The following is an 18,493-nucleotide window of genomic DNA, read 5'->3' on the forward strand; positions in this document are numbered from 1 at the left end:
GGTACACAGTAAAAATATTGCTTGGCACGGGGTGGTAAGATATCTCACAGCAGAACTAAGGCTGTATGGAAATGTGTTCTTTGACCTGACTTAAAGCGGTTCTCTATTGAGTTGCTGGCAATGATAGCAGCCATGTTGGACCTAACATGTCTGTTGTGTTGATGAAAGCAGGTTTGTGGCCTTGATGAATGAAGTCATTAGGACGAGCCTTGAGGCTCCTGGTAGAGGCCAAAGTAACACACCCTACGCTACCTTGGTGGATCTGACTGTACACAGAAGAACTGGGTTGGGTACTCTGTCTTTTTCTTTCTGTGCTATTTTCTAATGCACACACACACAAACACGTGCGCACATACACATTTTATTAGCCAGTCAGCTGGTGCCTACAGAGAGGAGCAGGAGAGAAAGGATCCGTATGAAACAGAGTAGCATCCCTAATTCACAAAAACAAAATATGGCACTATGAACAATTAGGGAAAGACAAAACAGTTTTGCTGCTCTACTTCAAAATCCCCAGCCTCCAGATACTTGAAACTGCCTCTGCTGCCTGGGGAGATATGCTGCTCGAAATCTGGCTTTGCTACCAACCAAAAAGTTGGAAAAAAAATCCCATAGAAATGTAGTTTTCTTTTGAAAGGAAAAACTTGAAGTGTTTCTCAGCATGGTCTCTGTCTAGCAGCGACACAATGCACCCAGCACTCAGTTCTAACTGCGTGTAAACTATGACAGGAAGTAACCGTCAGCATTTTAGGGACTATCTCTCTGCACCACAGCTCTCAGCTTGGGAGAGGGGCACATTTTTAATACATCACTTTGGCAGCTCAAATTGCTTTAAAAAGATGGGGTTCACACCATCTATAACTGTCCTTCTTTATCACACACAGCACACACGCACACCCATCACACACACATGCACAGACCCACACACAAATATGCAGGTGTTAACACACACAAACCTCAGGTCATTGCAGGGTGGAAAACAAAGAGCTGAGAAAAGGTATAAGAGTTTGTGGAATGTGTGTTAGGGCAGCCCTGTTATTCCCCACTGCTCTCTTGCTGTGGTTTAACCCTCCTACTATACCTGGGTTTCGCTATTCCCCTCCTTTCTGACCAAACCAGATCAGTCTGTGTAGTTTCAGACACAGATACCTCTGGTACGAAGGCAGAAGCACGTACGTCCTGGAGACAGCCAGCGAGACAGTCAAAAGACATTATAGAATCACTGACCATCACATACAGTACTGTAATACAATGACCAAAGGACATGTAAAAAGCACACAGACAAAATTCACATTATCAGTGATGTCATTTGTAACGTTCTATTCTCTAGTACACATAACCCTTCTCAGGGACACACTCACACTGTGGCTTAGATAAGCTCAAAGGCTTTATGACTACTTGTGTTGTATTACAAAATGTTCTGGCTTACCAACCTGAGAGGCTTTTGTTTTCATAATGTAAAGTAGATACGTATTGTTCTGCTCTCATGGAGAGATGTGACTGGGGAATGACGGTATAAAATTGTCCCACAGCGCTATAGGCCTTCAGTTAATTCAGATAGGTTTCCTTTCTTCATCAAGGCCAGTTATTCATCCTGTCTATCTATCTCTCTCGCTCTCGCGCGCACGCACGCACGCGCACACACCCCTAATCCATCTGCACCCTATCCAAAGATAAGGTCAAATATCTGCTGGTATTTTATATCTGATGGATGTTTGATGTATGATATCACTGTTAGGAGAGACTGTCAACCCAGTCAATGGAGGATCTAATTTCAGTTACCTGGTAACATTCCAAGACGATTGGTCCATCACTTTACATTCATGATAAACTAAATCCTAAATCCATAGACGTTGCATTTACATTTTATCCAGAGTGACTTAAAGTTAGTACATTCATCTTAAGATAGCTAGGTTAGACAACCACATATTATACTCACAATAAGTAAATGTTTTCCTCAATAAAGTAGCTATCAGCAAATTCAGCGCTATTAAGAAAAGACAAGTGCGAGCGTTAGTTCAAAAGTCACTTACACATCAGGTTTGCATAGTTTGCAAGTAAGCATTCAGTACCTCTCTCCATCTATTAGTGTAGTGTAGGGCTACTTGACAAACATAGCATGAGATCCAATATTCATACTTGATCAAACATTGCCTCAACTTGGGGAATGGAAATTACATAAGAAAGAGACCCATTTACAGAGCGATAGGAGGAAGGAGACAAAGAGAGAGAGAGAGAGAGAGAGAGAGAGAGAGAGAGAGAGAACACAAACCGACAGGACACTAGAGGGATCATGGTGGACAGTATAACACTGAGTGAGCCATTCGTCTTTTTATTGATGGTATGCTTGACTGCTTGTCCACAGTGCACAAGCCAGGGTTAAAACACGCAATACAGAGTCTGCTCACTTTACAGTACGACAAAGAGGAAAGAGGGGCACTGGGGTTTTCAGAGTACGGTACATAAATATGAGTGAGTTTATACATGCACATAGAGAGCCACTGAACAGTCCTCTGGTTATTTACAAGCTGGTGCCAGGGGGATTGGGGGGTAGAGGGAGACAAGGCAAAAAACACTGTCTTAAAGGCTTTGCATGGTCAATCCGAGATCCAAAGTTGCTGCCTCTGCGATGCAGCCTCCGCAGAACATCAGGGCTTTCATACTTCTTGCGTTTAGCGGAGCAGGGCAGAGCTATTGTGAAGGAAGTTGTCAAGAAAGTGAGTTTGTATTTATACAGGATGTACCGCCCCCACCTACCATCAACCAATCATGTCAATGTGGAGCTATACGGAGCCCTCCGCATTGTTACAAAATTTGAGAGGCGCATGGCGATGTGGTAGGACGATTGATTTGGCCTCTGCATGCCTCTGAAGGCTCCGCAATTGCGTCACACCCTCCATACGAAGCCTCCGACCACATTTTTGGATCAAGCTTAAATTAGCTTAGCCAGTACTTGTATTGTGGATATGGTTTATATCACGTGACCAGAAGGGGCAGAGCAGGTGAGCAGTAGAAACAGGAAGTGGGAGTATATTCCTGGCCGCTGAGGGCAGAGTTGATAGAGAGGGGAGGGAGGGATTAAGACCATACAGGAGCCAGGGACTAGCTATACATTGTCTGTAGAAACTGATTTAAGGCCAGTTTTGCGTTGTTTCCCAACATGGTGATTTGGGGAGGGGAAGCTGATCTTAGATCTGTGGTAAGTAATGTCCTAATCCTTTACAGTGGCTTCCTCTCTTCAGTTACTGGACAGGTCAAAACAACATTGGCAGGAACTCCACCCAGTCTACTAGTGGAAGAGGAACAAAATCCACCATATTGAATCGACTATCCAGTCAGATTAAGTGGCTTACAAAGGAGAGAGAGCAAAGAAAGAACATCATTTTTAAAAGAATGGGACACAGCAAGGGAGTAGGGTGTGTTTGGGGTGTGAGGAGTTTGGGAGGCTGATTGTGGGAGCTTCAGGTGGCCAGCCACAAGCGTTCGTTCACATCTCTTAAGTTAAAATTGAGTTATTTTAGTTAATGACACACGATAGTATACACACTGTACAATCACTACTGAGCTGCCACTGGGTCCACAGTGGTGGGGAGAGGGGGTATCTGCATGTGGGGTTCAATACGCTAACATTGAATACTGAAATAAAACACAGGGGCAACACACACACACATACAGACAGACCGACAGGGGTTAATGGTTCACAGTCACACAATGTACAAGGAACTTCACCTTTTTACAAAATCATACAGGATCCATTTAATAAATGCCTTCGGCTATAATTCTAAACATTAAATCAACACCGAGAGAAATATAACATAACCACACATTCAATGGTGGCGGAGTTGGTGAAACAGGTGTGTATGTGTAATGTGTGTGTGTGTGTGTGAGAGAGAGAGAGATAGAGTGTGCGAATGAAAGAGAGAGCAAATCTGCATGTAAATGAAAGTGTGTCTGGTGGAGGAAAGGGTGAAGTGGCAGCAGAGGGGGGGAAATCTTCCCTCCCTTCAAAGAAAATAAAAAGTGCAAAGGAAAAGTGAATTCAAGTAACTTGTGCTCTGTCCACAGGAGAGGGGTGAAAGGTGGGATGGGGGGGTCATGTGGTTTCAGCGGAGCCGCCCTATTGGCTTTCCCTGTGCTCCGTCAGGCTGAAGGGTGTGTCTGTGGGCGTTTCCCCGCGGGCAGCTCTAGAGAGAAGCTCCACCCACTTGGCCTGGACTTCTGTATCCTGGGCGCTGAACAGCAAAGCCTGCTGGGAGTGACTCAGCTGGAACGCGTGCTTAAGCTCAGACTTCTCTGTTGCTGATGGCGCTACCACGCTCACCTCAAACCCCGGAAGGGGAATGGCCCGTGCCCCGCGAGAGTCCTGAAGAGACACAACAAACATGCCAATCAGAGTCAAAAGGAAGCATAACAGTGCAGTTTTCCCCTCCTTTAATGCAGGGGGATAGATTTTATTTCATAAGGCACATGCATACAGTGCATTCGGAAAGTATTCAGACCCCACAACTTTTTCATTTTATTGCGTTACAGCCTTTTTCTAAAATGTATTTTCCTCATCAATCTACACACAATACCCCATAATGACAAAGCAAAAAATATCTTTTGACATTTTTGCAAATTTATTAAAAATAAAAAACTGAAATACATTATTTATATAAGTATTCACACCCTGCTATGAGACTCAAAATTGAGCTCAGATGCATCCTGTCTCACTTCTACAACTTGATTTGATACACTTGATACAACTTGACACCTGTGATAAATTCAATTGATTGGACATGATTTGGAAAGGCACACACCTGTCTATATAAGGTCCCACAGTTGACAGTGCATGTCAGAGCAAAAACCAAGCCATGATGTCAAAGGAACTGTCAGTAGAGCTCCCAGACAGGATTGTGTTGAGGCACAGATATGGGGAAGGGTACCAAAAAAATGTCTGCAGCAGTGAAAGTCCCCAAGAACACAGTGGCCTCCATCATTCTTAAATGGAAGAAGTTTATAACCACCAATACTCTTCCTAGAACTGGCTGCCCAGCCAGACTGAGCAATCAGGGGAGAAGGGCCTTGGTCAGGGAAGTGACCTACAACTCAATGGTCACTCTAACGGAGCTCCAGAGTTCCTCTGTGGAGTTGGAAGAACCTTCCAGAAGGACAACCATCTCTGCAGCACCCCACCAATCAGGTCTTTATGGTAGAGTGGCCAGACGGAAGCCACATCTCAGTAAAAGGCACATGACAGCCCCCTTGGTGTTTGCCAAAAGGCACCTAAAGGACTCTCAAACCATGAGAAGCAAGATTCTCTGGTCTGATGAAACCAAGATTGAACTCTTTGGCCTGAATGCCAAGAGTCTCGTCTGGAGGAAACATGGCACCATGCAGGGACTGGGAAACTAGTCAGGATCGAGGGGAAGATGAACGGAGCAATGAGATCCTTGATGAAAACCTGTTCCAGACCGCTCAGGACATCAGACTGGGGCGAAGGTTCACCTTCCAACTGGACAATGACCCTAAGCACACAGCCAAGACAACGCAGGACTGGCTTCGGGACAAGTCTCTGAATGTCCTTGAGTGGCCCAGCCAGAGCCCGGACTTGAACCGGATCGAACATCTCTGGAGAGACCTGAAAATAGCTGTGCAGAGACGCTCCCCATCCAACATGACAGAACTTCAGAGGATCTGCAGAGCAGAATAGGAGAAACTCCCCAAATATAGGCAGTGGTGTAAGAACTACTTTAAGAACTACTTTCAAGTATTTTTACTTAAGTCGTCTTTTGGGGTATCTGCACTTTACTTTACTATTTATATTTTACACAACTTTTACTTCACTACATTCCTAAAGAAAATAATGTACTTTTTACTCCATACATTTTCCCTGACACTCAAAAGTACTGTTACATTTTCTTTGGTTAGCAGGACAGAAAAATTGTCTAATTCACACAAGATAACATCGCTGGTCATCCCTACTGTCTCTGATCTGGCGGATTTACCAAACACATGCTTTGTTTGTAAATTATCTTTGTTGCCCCTGGCTATCGATACATTTAAAAATGAAAGAAAATGGTGCTGTCTGGTTTGCTTAATATAAGGAATTTTAAAATATTTATATTTTTACTTTTGATACTTTCAGTATATTTCAGTAATTACATTTACTTTGATACATAAGTATATTTAAAACAATAATACTTTTAGATTTCTACTTGCGAGTACTTTACTGGGTGACTTTCACTTTTACTTGAGTCATTTTCTATTAAGGTATCTTTACTTTTACTCCAGTATGACAATTGGGTACTTTTGCCACCACTGAATATAGGTTTGCCAAGCTTGTAATGTCATACCTAAGAAGACTTGAGGCTGTAATCGCTGCCAAAGGTGCTTCAACAAAGTACTGAGTAAAGGGTCCGAATATTTCATATATTTTTCTATACATTTGTAAACATTTCTAAAAACCTGTTTTTGCTTTGTCGTTATGGGGTATTGTGTGTAGATTGATGATGAAAAAAAAAACAGTTAAATACATTTTAGAATAAGGCTGTAACGTAACAAAATGTGGAAAAAGTCAAGGTGTCTGAATACAGTACTTTCCAAATGCACTGTAAGCTTCCTCCCCTCCCCCTCCTCTTTCCACAGTTTCTATTGAATCATACAAAAATGCTCATCTAACAATCATTAATCTTAATCTTTTGCCAGGGGATGTCAGCTTTCTGCCTGCCTGGGATTGTCGCAGAGAAAGGATTTTGTTGGGATTTTGGTCTCTAAAACGGAATGGGCAGAGGCTACAGGGACTGGTTTTCAGTAGCTTTTGGGGGTTTTACCAAATTGTGCCGGAAAATGGTTCACTACGCTGAGCTTTTAACACAATGCACATTAGTGACATCTACTGGTCGGCAATGAAAAACATTGTTTTATGTTCAAATAGACGTGTTTTCTACAATATTCAGCAAATCTCTGTGGCGTGGAGGTTAGTTGCAGGTCTTAGTAGCCTACTATCAGTTACCATACAGGTTCGCAACCTTCCATCACGCTTCAATTTTTTTGCTGTCAAAAAATCTATGGCATTATTTAGGATGCTTAAGACAGAAGCTAATACTTCACTAAATAAAACTAATTGTTTGCACAACAATGTGCAGAAAGTATGGTTTCACATAAAACAATTTTCTAAATAATATGACTTTGCCGGTATTCGACCCCATTCCCTGTCGTCTGAGTGTTCTATATCTGCTGAGCTACCTTTCAGCTATAATGTTCCATGAAAAAAATCCTAACTAAAATTGTAAGTAGGGTGTCAAGTAGAGGTTGGTGTTTGAAAGCAGCTTGGAATCGAAGAAAGCACCGGAACCACAGCGAAATCATTGGGGTCTTGCATTTGGCAACACACAGTTTGAAAAACCACGTGATCAAACGAAGCTTCGTACGTCATTGATGTCAAAGTAATGTGACTTTGAAACGAGCATCGGTACATTGTTTCGGATCAGTAGTGCTTTGAAAACTGCATTGGAGCACTGGCGCTCCGGTATCAATCGTCCCATCGCTAGTTTTCAGCCCCGGTTATGTCTGCATACTGTACCTATACTATACCGTGGTGGACAGTGGTGAAGCACTCTGACGAGAGGGAAGAAGGTTTCCCCTAACAGTTATTATTCATTCCATCAATCGTTAAAATTCCACCTAGCAAGTCCCCGCCACCTTTAAGAAGAGGCCCCAGAGTGCCACCTCTGGTCACACAGTGAAATAATAGAGTAATACCGCCATGGTAATTACTGTATAATAATAAAGTAATAACGCCATGGTAATTACAGTGTAATAATAGAGTAATAACACAATGGTAATAACAGAGTAATAGCACCATGGTAATTATTGTAATAGAGTAACACCATGATATTTACAGTGTAATAGAGTAATAACACTATGGGAATTACAGTGTAATAACAGTAATAACGCCATGGGAATTACAGCATAATAATAGAGTAATAACACAATGGTAGTAACAGAGTAATAGCACCATGGTAATTATTGTAATAGAGTAACACCATGATAATTATAGTGTAATAGAGTAATAAAACTATGGGAATTACAGTGTAATAACAGTTATACCGCCATGTTAATTACAGCGTAATAATAGAGTAATAACACCATGACAATTACAGTTTATTAGAGTAATAACACCATGTTAATTAGAATGAACTAGAGTAATAACATCATGAAAATTACAGTCTAATAAGGGAGTAATACCCCCATGTTAATTACAGTGTAATAATAGAGTAATAACACCATGGTAATTACAGCTTAGAGGAATAACACCATGTTAATTACAGTGTAATAATAGAGTAATAACACCATGGTAAATACAGTTTATTAGAGTAATAACACAATGGTAATTACTGTTTATTACAGTAATGACGCCATGGTAATTACAGTGTAACAACAAAGTAATACCGCCATGTAATTACAGTGTAATAATAGAGTAATAACACAATGGTAAATAGTTTATTAGAGTAATAACACCGTGGTAATTACAGTTTATTAGAGTAATAACTTCATGGTAATTACAGTGTAATAACAGAGTCATAACACCATGGTAATTACAGTTAATTTGAGTCATAACACCATGGTAATTACAATTTATTATAGTAATAACACCATGGTAACTACAGTTTATTACAGTAATAACACCATGGTAATTACAGTGTAATAGAGTATTAACACCATGGAAATTTGTCTAATAACAGATAAATAACCACATGTTAACTACAGTTTATTAGAGTAACAACACATTGTAATTATCGTAAAAATAGAGTGATAACACCATGGTAATTAGTGTAAAAATAATAATAATAACACCATGATAATTGCAGTGTAACAACAGTAATACCGCCATGGTAATTGCAGTGTAATAACAGAGTAATAACACCATGGTAATTACAGTTTATTCAAGTAATAACACCATGGTAATTACAGTTTATTAGAGTAATAACATCATGGTAATTACAGTTTATTAGAGTAATACCACCATGTTAATTGGGTTATTAGAGTATCACCACCATGGTAATTAGTTTATTAATAGCGTAATAACACCATGGTAATTACAGTTTGTAGAGTAATAACACCATGGTAATTAAAATGTATTACAGTAATAACACCATGGTAATTATAGTGTAATATAATAATAGCATCACGGAAATGTGTCAAATACAGGGTAATACCACCATGGTAATTACAGTTTAATAATAGAGTAATAACACATTGTAATTAGTTTATTAGAGGAATAACCCCATGGTAACGACAGTTTATTAGAGAAATAACACATTGCAATTATTGTAATAATAGAGTAATAACACCATGGTAATTAGTGTCAAAATAGTTATAACACCATGCTAATTACAGATTATCAGAGTAATAACACCATGATAATTGCAGTGTAATAACAGAGTAATACCACCATGGTAATTACGGTGTAATAACAGAGTAATAACACCATGGTAATTACAGTTTATTCAAGTAATAACACCATGGTAATTAGTCTAATAGTAGAGTAATAATACCTTGGTAATTACAGTTTATTAGAGTAATTCCACCATGTTAATTGGGTTATTAGAGTAATACCACCATGGTTATTAGTTTAATAACACCATGGTAATTACAGTTTATTAGAGTAATAACACCATGGTAATTTGTTTATTAGATTAATAACACCATGTTAATTGGGTTATAAGAGAAATACCACCATGGTAATTGGGTTATTAGAGAAATACCACGATGGTAAATAGTTTAATAACTCTAGCGTAATTACGGTTATTAGAGTAATAACATAATGGTAATTACCGTTTATTAGAGGAATAACACCATGGTAATTACAGTGTAATAACAGAGTAATATCGGCATGGTAATTACAGTGTAATAACAGAGTAACAACACCATGGTAATTACAGTTTATTAGAGTAATAACACCATGGTAATTACAGCTTTTCAGAGTAATAACACCATGACAATTACGGCGTAATAAATGAGTAATACCACCATGGAAATTAAGAGTAAGACCATCACGGTAATTAGTTTTAGAGTAATAACACCATGGCCATTAGCGTAATAATAGAGTAATAACACCATGGTAATTTCCGTTTTTTAGAGTAATAACACATTGTAATTAGTTTATTAGAGTAATAACCCCACGGTAACTACAGTTTATTAGAGAAATAACACATTGTAATTATTGTAAAACAAGAGTAATAACACCATGGTAATTAGTGTTAAAAGAGAGTTACCACCATGCTAAGTACAGATTTTTCGAGTAATAACAATGATAATTGCAGTGTAATAACAGAGTAATACCGCCATGGATATTAGTGTAATAAGAGTAATAACACCATGGTAATTACAGTTTATTCAAGTAATAACACCATGGTAATTAAAGTTTATTAGCGTAATAACAGCATGGTAATTACAGTGTAATGGAGTAATAACAACATGGTAATTAGTCTAATAGTAGAGTAATAATACCTTGGTAATTACAGTTTATTAGAGTAATTCCACCATGTTAATTGGGTTATTAGAGTAATACCACCATGGTCATTAGTTTAAAAACACCATGGTAATTACAGTTTATTAAAGGAATAACACCATGGTAATTACAGTGTAATAACAGAGTAATATCGGCATGGTCATTACACTGTAATAACAGAGTAACAACACCATGGTAATTACAGTGTACTAGAGTAATAACACCATGGTAATTACAGCTTTTTAAAGAAATAAAACCATGACAATTAGAGTGTAATAATAGAGTAATACCACCATGGAAATTAGAGTAATACCATCACTGTAATTCGTTTATTAGAGTAATAACACCATGGCAATTAGCGTAATAATAGAGTAATATCAACATGGTAATTACAGTTTATTGAAGTAATAACACGATGGTAATTACAATGTAACAGATGAATAAAGCCATGGTAATTACAGCTTATTAGAGTAATAACACCATGGTAATTACAGTTTATTAGAGTAATAACACCATTGTAATTAGTGTAATAATAGAGTAACTACACCATGGTAATTACAGTGTAATGGCAGAGCAATAACAGATGAATAAAGCCATGGTAATTACAGCTTTTCAGAGTAATAACACCATGACAATTACGGCATAATAAATTAGTAATACCACCATGGAAATTAGAGTAAGACCATCACGGTAATTCGTTTTAGAGAAATAACACCATGTCCATTAGCGTAATAATAGAGTAATAACACCATGGTAATTTCCGTTTTTAGAGTAATAACACATTGTAATTAGTTTATTAGAGTAATAACCCCACGGTAACTACAGTTTATTAGAGAAATAACACATTGTAATTATTGTAAAACAAGAGTAAAAACACCATGGTAATTAGTGTTAAAAGAGAGTTATAACACCATGCTAATTACAGATTTTTCGAGTAATAACAATGATAATTGCAGTGTAATAACAGAGTAATACCGCCATGGATATTAGTGTAATAACAGAGTAATAACACCATGGTAATTACAGTTTATTCAAGTAATAACACCATGGTAATTACAGTTTATTAGAGTAATAACACCATTGTAATTAGTGTAATAATAGAGTAACTACACCATGGTAATTACAGTGTAATGGCAGAGCAATAACACCATGGTAATTACAGTTTATTAGAGTAATAACACCATGGTCATTTGTTTATTAGAGTAATAATACCATGGTAATTAGTGTAGTAATAGAGTAATACCACCATGGTAATTCGTTTAATAACACCATGGTAATTACAGTGAAATAGAGTAATAACACCATGGTAATTACAGCATAATAGAGTAATAACACCATGGTAATTACATTGTAATAGAGTAACAACACCATGGTAATTAGTTTATTAGAGTAATAACGCCATGGTAATTACAGTGTAATAAGAGTAATATCACAATTGTAGTTAAAAGCGTAGAATGAGTAATATCGCCATGGTAATTACAGTGTAGTAATAGAGTAACAATGACATGGTAATAACAGTGTAATAATAGAGTAATAATCAAGTAATAACACCATGGTATTAACAGTGTGAGACTCAGCCAGCTGAGCAGCAGAAGCTCCATCTGAGGTGAGATTGAGGACAGACAAATCCCCCTGACCCAAATCTACTGAGTACAGACAGTGGGAACACACATGACAAGGACACAGACTTTACAGTACAGGAGGTGTAAAGCACATTGACACACAAAATATCATTGATGGGATGAAAAATAACTGACCCTGTGTCAGTTGTTAGGGGAAACCTCTACCTACATATACAGGTGACCTGGGCATGGAGACAGGATGTAGACAAGACAGCGGTACAAAGACACAGATAAAGACAGACACAGGTGTGTGTGAGTTTAACCCTTACCTGTCCGCTGGTCTGCAGGTAGAGCACCAGTGGTTCAGTCTTGGTGATGGCCACCCAGGTCTTGGTCCAGCTCTTGCCCTTCTCCTGCACCTGCAGCTGGGCACACAGCAGACAGTTGTCCCCCGACAGAGACACCTGCTTCTGGAGAGACAGAGACACACACAGGAGGCAGAGTTAAAGGCCCAGTCACAAAGTTGATCTACTGCAGTGGGTGCCAATAATGAAATAATATTCTATAGTTCAACACAATTACAGTAGCTCTTTCCCCATGCACAAACCAACGTTTGGAATTGGAATTCACTTTCACTATCAATTCTACTTTTAATTCAAAGTGATAATCAGCCTGGACGTTTAAGGGGCACTCGAGGATAAAGGTCTGGGACATTCGCTTACATAACAAACCTGGTGTCCAGCATATAGGAAACATTTATTGGGAGATTTGGACATGGACAGGTGTTCATGCTGCTGCCCCACTGTTACTGATGTGGTGCTGTAGCCCCCCTTGGTGGGAAATAATACCACTGCAGATCACTGTCATTATGGTACTGCTACTGTGAAAGATCTAGTTTGCGCGTGTGAGACAGTATAACCCCAAGACAGACAGATTAGACTGCTCAGTTGCTGCATCATAGGCATGAAGTGGAGAGACTACTTACTCAGCAGGGTCTGCTGCTTTCCACTAAGCCCCTTAACTAGTCATGGTACTTGTTCTCAAATAGAGGTTACTTAATATTGCTGTGTGTGAGTGAGTGAGTGAGTGAGTGAGTGAGTGAGTGAGTGAGTGAGTGAGTGAGTTTCTTTTACAAGGAGCACTGTGGGCTTGATAGACATGAATAATGATACTGCAATAAAACAAAGATATTACAGTATATTATAGAGATATTGTTCAGGATTGCTTACAGGCTTAAAGACACAACGATCTGCTTCATCCAGTCTCTGTTATACGCTGTGCTCTACACAAGCAATCTATTGAACACTAGTTCACCTTGACTCCTGGTACACACACAGAGATGGATCTTATTGAGCCGTGCAGACTATAGACTGTGTGTACCACTGTTCTATTTCTCTAGTGTGTGTGTGTGTGTGTGTGTGTGTGTGTGTTTAGGCCCAAATACCCGTAAAAAAAACACCTGAGTCTAGACAGCCTGAAACTGACACAGATAAGAATATGTGTGTTTGATTGATAGAGGTGCATGATGCTCTGTGGGCCTGTCTGGGCTGGGCTCTGTCTTCTCTGTCATGCTGGTGCAACTAACGTGCTTATGCCGCTCTCTCCAGAGGCTGCAACTGTGATAGTGTGCCCGCTGCTAACCTCCATACTCCAACTCCCTTCCTCAGACCTGCTCTGCAGGGAGTCCACTCGGTGCAGCCTGTCCATGCTAGCATCTCAACAACACTGTGCATTATACAATAAGTATGATGTTTGATTGTCTTATGTTGTTTGTGAGGGGAAGCCAAAAGGAAGTCTCTGGATGGAAAATTTGTTTCAATTAAGTTGTATTCTACTCTTTTCTATAGTATAAGCTGAGAGTCCGTCCTCACCTCGGCTGTAGCTTTCCTCTTCAGCTCTACTGGGCCCCCTGCAGGCCCCTCAGGGCCCTGGCTAGTCTCGAAGCACTCGGGACACACACGACACGTCTTATTCTCCAACATCTTAGAGCATTTACCACAGATGGCCTGCAGAGGGAGGGGAAGAGTGAAAGAGGAAGAGAGGAATGGAGCGAGAAAAAAAAATATTTAGACAACTGAAAATCAATTATACAGGACATCAACTGATGAAAATGCAGCATCCTGGCACTAACTGTTCCAGCCCCCAACCTCCTCTCCCTCTCTGTGCTCACCGCTCCACAGGCTTTGCAGTGGTGCTTGCGCTTGGTAAAGTTGAAGCTCTCGTTGCAGCCTTTACATGTCTCCTTTTCCTTCTTCTTGGAACTTTTCTGGAAAACAGAGAAACACATACAAACAATGTATCAAGATCTGTCCAATCACAAGGTCATCTTGTCTCAATACATCTTGGTGTTACCTAAGTAACCCTGCCCTGAAATAGTTGGATGAAGGGGACTATGAGGGCCCTTTCTCTCTCTATCTTGCCACTTCCCCACTCTCTCTGTTATCTACCCTATTCTTTCTCTCCCACTCCCAACATCTTCCTCTATAAACGAAAAGTGAAAATAGAAGCCCCTCCCTCTGCTCTCTCAGACTGGGGCATAGATAGCCCCACCAGCCGTTTAGCACATTTGCATTGTGGTAGGGAGTGTGATATTCACCCCCTGATCGTGTCTCATCTCTCCACAGCCACCCCCCACCGCTACTAGAGAGTGAGCTAGTGATGCTATCCCCATAGAGAAGACAACTTGCTATTTATACCTCTCTGCAGCCTACTGTGTGGATTATAGATCCACTACCATTGTAACACTACCATTGTCTTGCTACCTCAAACACAGACAGACATCCCGGCATTAGAATAGGAGAGATCAATGTACTTCTTGTTATGAACTCAGTCATTCGTGGTACAATGTATTCACATTATATTGCCCATTGTATGGTTTCTATTACTATGTGGGGGCGATGCCATTCATGCTGTAGCAAAGAAAGATACATGCTCTTCAAATCGAAAGCAGAGTCAGTAACACAACAGCATCAGGCAATAGAGCCTGAGGAAATGCATTGTGTTAGGACGTTTGACACCTACCCTCTCTTGCAGTCTTTCACTGTCTGAGTCTACGGATGTGCTGCTCCAGGGACCCTGAGAAGAAAAGAACATGAATAGCTGATCAGAGTGACACATTTAACCCTGGGAGAGATGTATGAGTTACATTGAAAGTACATCCAGTGTTATTACATGGCTAGCACTTCATTTCAGGTGTCAACATATCACTAACAAAGCTCTCACACATTGCCAGAGAATGGGACCATCAACCTCTGAATATTACCTAAAGCTGCTGTGTGTGTTTGTCCCCACTAGATGGCAGCCATGCTTCAGAGACAGACAATAGGCCTGGCATGTGTTCCTACTTTGGCCTGTGTCCAGGTCCAGCCAGCCCAAAGTGGGTCAGTGGAGATTCAGAAGAGATTTTTGTACAGTGTGCATGAGGGCTTCCCCTATTAGGTCATGAGAGAGTGCTGGAGAACTAAAGACAGACCCTGACAGTGTGTGTGTTCGTTTGTGTGGGTGTGCAACGGAATAAAGAGTTCCTTCATAAGTATACATGTTTGTGTGTGTGTGTGTGTATGTGTGAGTTAAGTAAGAGCTTCTTTGTGTGTCTATCAGTGTCTGCAGTGAGGGACACGTGACACACACGGCTGTGTGTGTGCGTGTGTGTGTGTGTGTGCGTGTTGTGTGAGGATAGGTGCTTTGTCAGACAAAGACCTGACGGTGACACACTTTCTGAGATAGCCATAGTGATTTCTTATTGATATATACGTGCATAGAGATGGTTAACGCATGGCTTGACAGAGAGAAAAGAAAGAAACACAGACAGACTAACTGACCGGTGAGTCTGGCAGGTGGTCTTCGTCCCTGGAGAAGGAGCTATTGAAGGCTTTGTTAAAGGTCTCACTGTTCTGCTTGTGCTTCTCTATGGTGGCCAGGATCACCTGGAAGTGGAAGGGATGGGGGAGCGAGAAACAGGAGAAGGTGGAGGGGAGAGAAGGAGATAAGCCGCTAACAGTTTCAGACCGTTAAAATATTCTTCACTGGTTTACCGTAAAAGTCAAGAGGCAGTGAAGTCACAGATTTTACAATGGGAGAAATTCTACAACAATCTACAGCCCCTTAGGAGAGAGACAGAGAGAGACAGAGGGAGAGACAGGGAGAGAGAGGGCCTCTGCCTGTCTGAGTTAAAGAGAGCTAATATTAATAATATGCACGTCAGTCTCTCCTGGCTGAAAGTGGAGGAGAGATTGACTTCATCACTACTTTTATTTATGAGAGGAGACATGACATGTTGAATGCACCGAGCTACCTGTCTAAACTACTGGCACACAGAACAGACTATGGGAGGCACACAGTACTACATACAGCCATGACTACATTAACACACACACACACACACACACACACACACACACACACACACACACACACACACACACACACACACACACACACACACACACACACACACACACACACACACACACACACACACACACACACACACACACACACACACACACACACACACACACAATACATACACAGAGATTTAGTCATGTAGATATGTGGTAGTGGTGGAGTAGGGGCCTGAGGTCACACATTGTGTTGGGAAATCTGTGAATGTATTCTAATGTTTAAAAATGGTATAAACTGCCTTAATTTTGCTGGACCCCAGGAAGAGAAGCTGCTGCTTTGGCAACAGCTAATGAGGATCCATAATAAATACAAATACAAAGAGAGGAGAGGAGAACAAAGAGAGCGACATTGTTGTCGTCTGGACTGACCCTGTTATACAGAGATGACATCAGCCATGACATCAGAGGGACAAATGTATCAGGGACCTCTGATCCAGCCTAGTGGTCTGTGTCAGAGACTGGCCTCTCTATTGCACTAACAGAGAGTGTGTGTGTATGTCTGTGTGTGTAGTGAGCACTGTATTCATGTGTGAATAATAGACTGTGTATGCACAATCTTTGTGCAGCCCTCTCCAAAGTCTCGAGCCACCACACGTTCCTCTGTGTCCTTCAGAATGCCGAAGGGCCCTTTTAACCAGCTTTAGTTAGCTGTAATGGGCTAAATGAGCTTTAATGAGCAGCTTAACGAGAGGAAACAATTTCCCAACTCAGTATGGCAGTGTGGAAGAAAGACGCAGTAACACGAATACGGTTCCTAATACACAAATCCCCTATTAAAAAAACATTCCATGTTAGTGTTGGTCTGGTATTCCTGACCTGTATCCAGTCTTCCTTTTCCTCAGCCGTCCTGAAAAACAGAGGGAATGTTTCAACAACAGCCCTCTAGCTATTAATACTTCTATGAGTTCCCGCTGTGCCTGCAATGTTGTGTTTCTGTTACAAAATAAAGGCACAGTTCTACAGTTCTCTGATGTAATTGCTCCATAGTTCTCACCTGGCCTGTAGCTCTAGTGAGCGCTGCTTGCCGATGATGGCGAACGTGTGAGGGAGGTTCTGCTTCACGTTCTCTTGCACCTGAAGCCGCAGAGGAGAACAGTGCCACTTTACCTCTGAGATACTCAAGAGCAATGGCCCTTCTACGTGTCACCCATTCAGAATGGAAGGAAATTAGGAGCAAGAGAAGAGAAGATGAGTGGCTTCCGTTACCTCTTTCCTGACCTCCATCCCAGCGATGTCGATCCTCTCTCTCACACTGAACTTCTGCCCCATCAGCCTCAGCTTGGGAACGCAGTACAGCACCATGTTGTTGAACTGCAGCACGGACACACAGAGAGAAGGGAAAACGGATGAGAATACACAGTAAATAGACACATGAATACACACACACACTTTGATGTAGTCCCATTCCTACACATTCTCTTCATTCCAACTCCTTCTGCCACTCACCAGGTAGAGGTATCGGTCCTGGGCCGTCCCATTCTTGGCAGACATCTTCTTGATGTGTCCTTCTTTGATGAGCTCGTTGGCTGGGTTCACAATGTCCTCCTCTCCCCCCAGTCTCTCATAGACCTGCAGCAGTTTGTTCATCTTCTCCTGAGGAACACCAAGGATATGGAACAATATGAAACACACACATACAGAGCAAAATGATACATTAATTTAAGTCAGGGGAACTAAAACTGTTGAGACAGAATAAGTCACACCAGAGGGCAGAAGTGTGACTGTGTGTGTGTGGGTGTGTCATAGAGACAGAATTCACTCTTCTGCAGGCTGTGAAACTAGTGGCAGGAAACGGCAGCTTCCTGTCTGCACTGAAGCACCCTCCCTCCCCGCAAGTCGTCGCATCCAACGCAGTTTGGACAGTGAAGGATGCTGGCTGGCTAGTTCTGCGAGCTATTCCCAAGGAGAGTAACCACTGTCATCTGGGGAACTATTCAAATGTGTTGTGTTTGTGTCTTTGCACAGTCGTTTCATTATTCAGGCCATGTGATGATGATTTTAAAAAAAAATTGCAATAAACAACACGTTTTAAG

The 18,493-nt window shown here is 40.9% G+C and overlaps 1 protein-coding gene across 4 annotated transcripts in view; it reads right to left on the reverse strand.

Moving 5' to 3' along the window:
- Positions 1–2,291: 2,291 nt before the first annotated feature.
- LOC110531981 (FYVE, RhoGEF and PH domain-containing protein 3) overlaps positions 2,292–18,493 on the reverse strand; it is a 98,607-nt gene continuing 82,405 nt past the window's right edge. For all 4 annotated transcript variants that reach the window (XM_021615535.2, XM_021615534.2, XM_036987904.1 and 1 more), the window contains 10 exons: positions 17,907–18,053; positions 17,667–17,771; positions 17,455–17,534; positions 17,277–17,307; positions 15,879–15,983; positions 15,079–15,132; positions 14,228–14,323; positions 13,929–14,063; positions 12,387–12,527; positions 2,292–4,363 (listed from right to left, as the gene is read on the reverse strand). In XM_021615535.2, coding sequence (XP_021471210.1) covers positions 4,118–4,363; positions 12,387–12,527; positions 13,929–14,063; positions 14,228–14,323; positions 15,079–15,132; positions 15,879–15,983; positions 17,277–17,307; positions 17,455–17,534; positions 17,667–17,771; positions 17,907–18,053 — 1,140 coding nt within the window. In that variant the 3' untranslated portion in view covers positions 2,292–4,117. The remainder of the gene's footprint in view (positions 4,364–12,386; positions 12,528–13,928; positions 14,064–14,227; positions 14,324–15,078; positions 15,133–15,878; positions 15,984–17,276; positions 17,308–17,454; positions 17,535–17,666; positions 17,772–17,906; positions 18,054–18,493) is intronic.

The sequence above is a fragment of the Oncorhynchus mykiss genome, chromosome 9, assembly GCF_013265735.2.
Source record: "Oncorhynchus mykiss isolate Arlee chromosome 9, USDA_OmykA_1.1, whole genome shotgun sequence".
Lineage (NCBI taxonomy): Eukaryota > Metazoa > Chordata > Actinopteri > Salmoniformes > Salmonidae > Oncorhynchus > Oncorhynchus mykiss.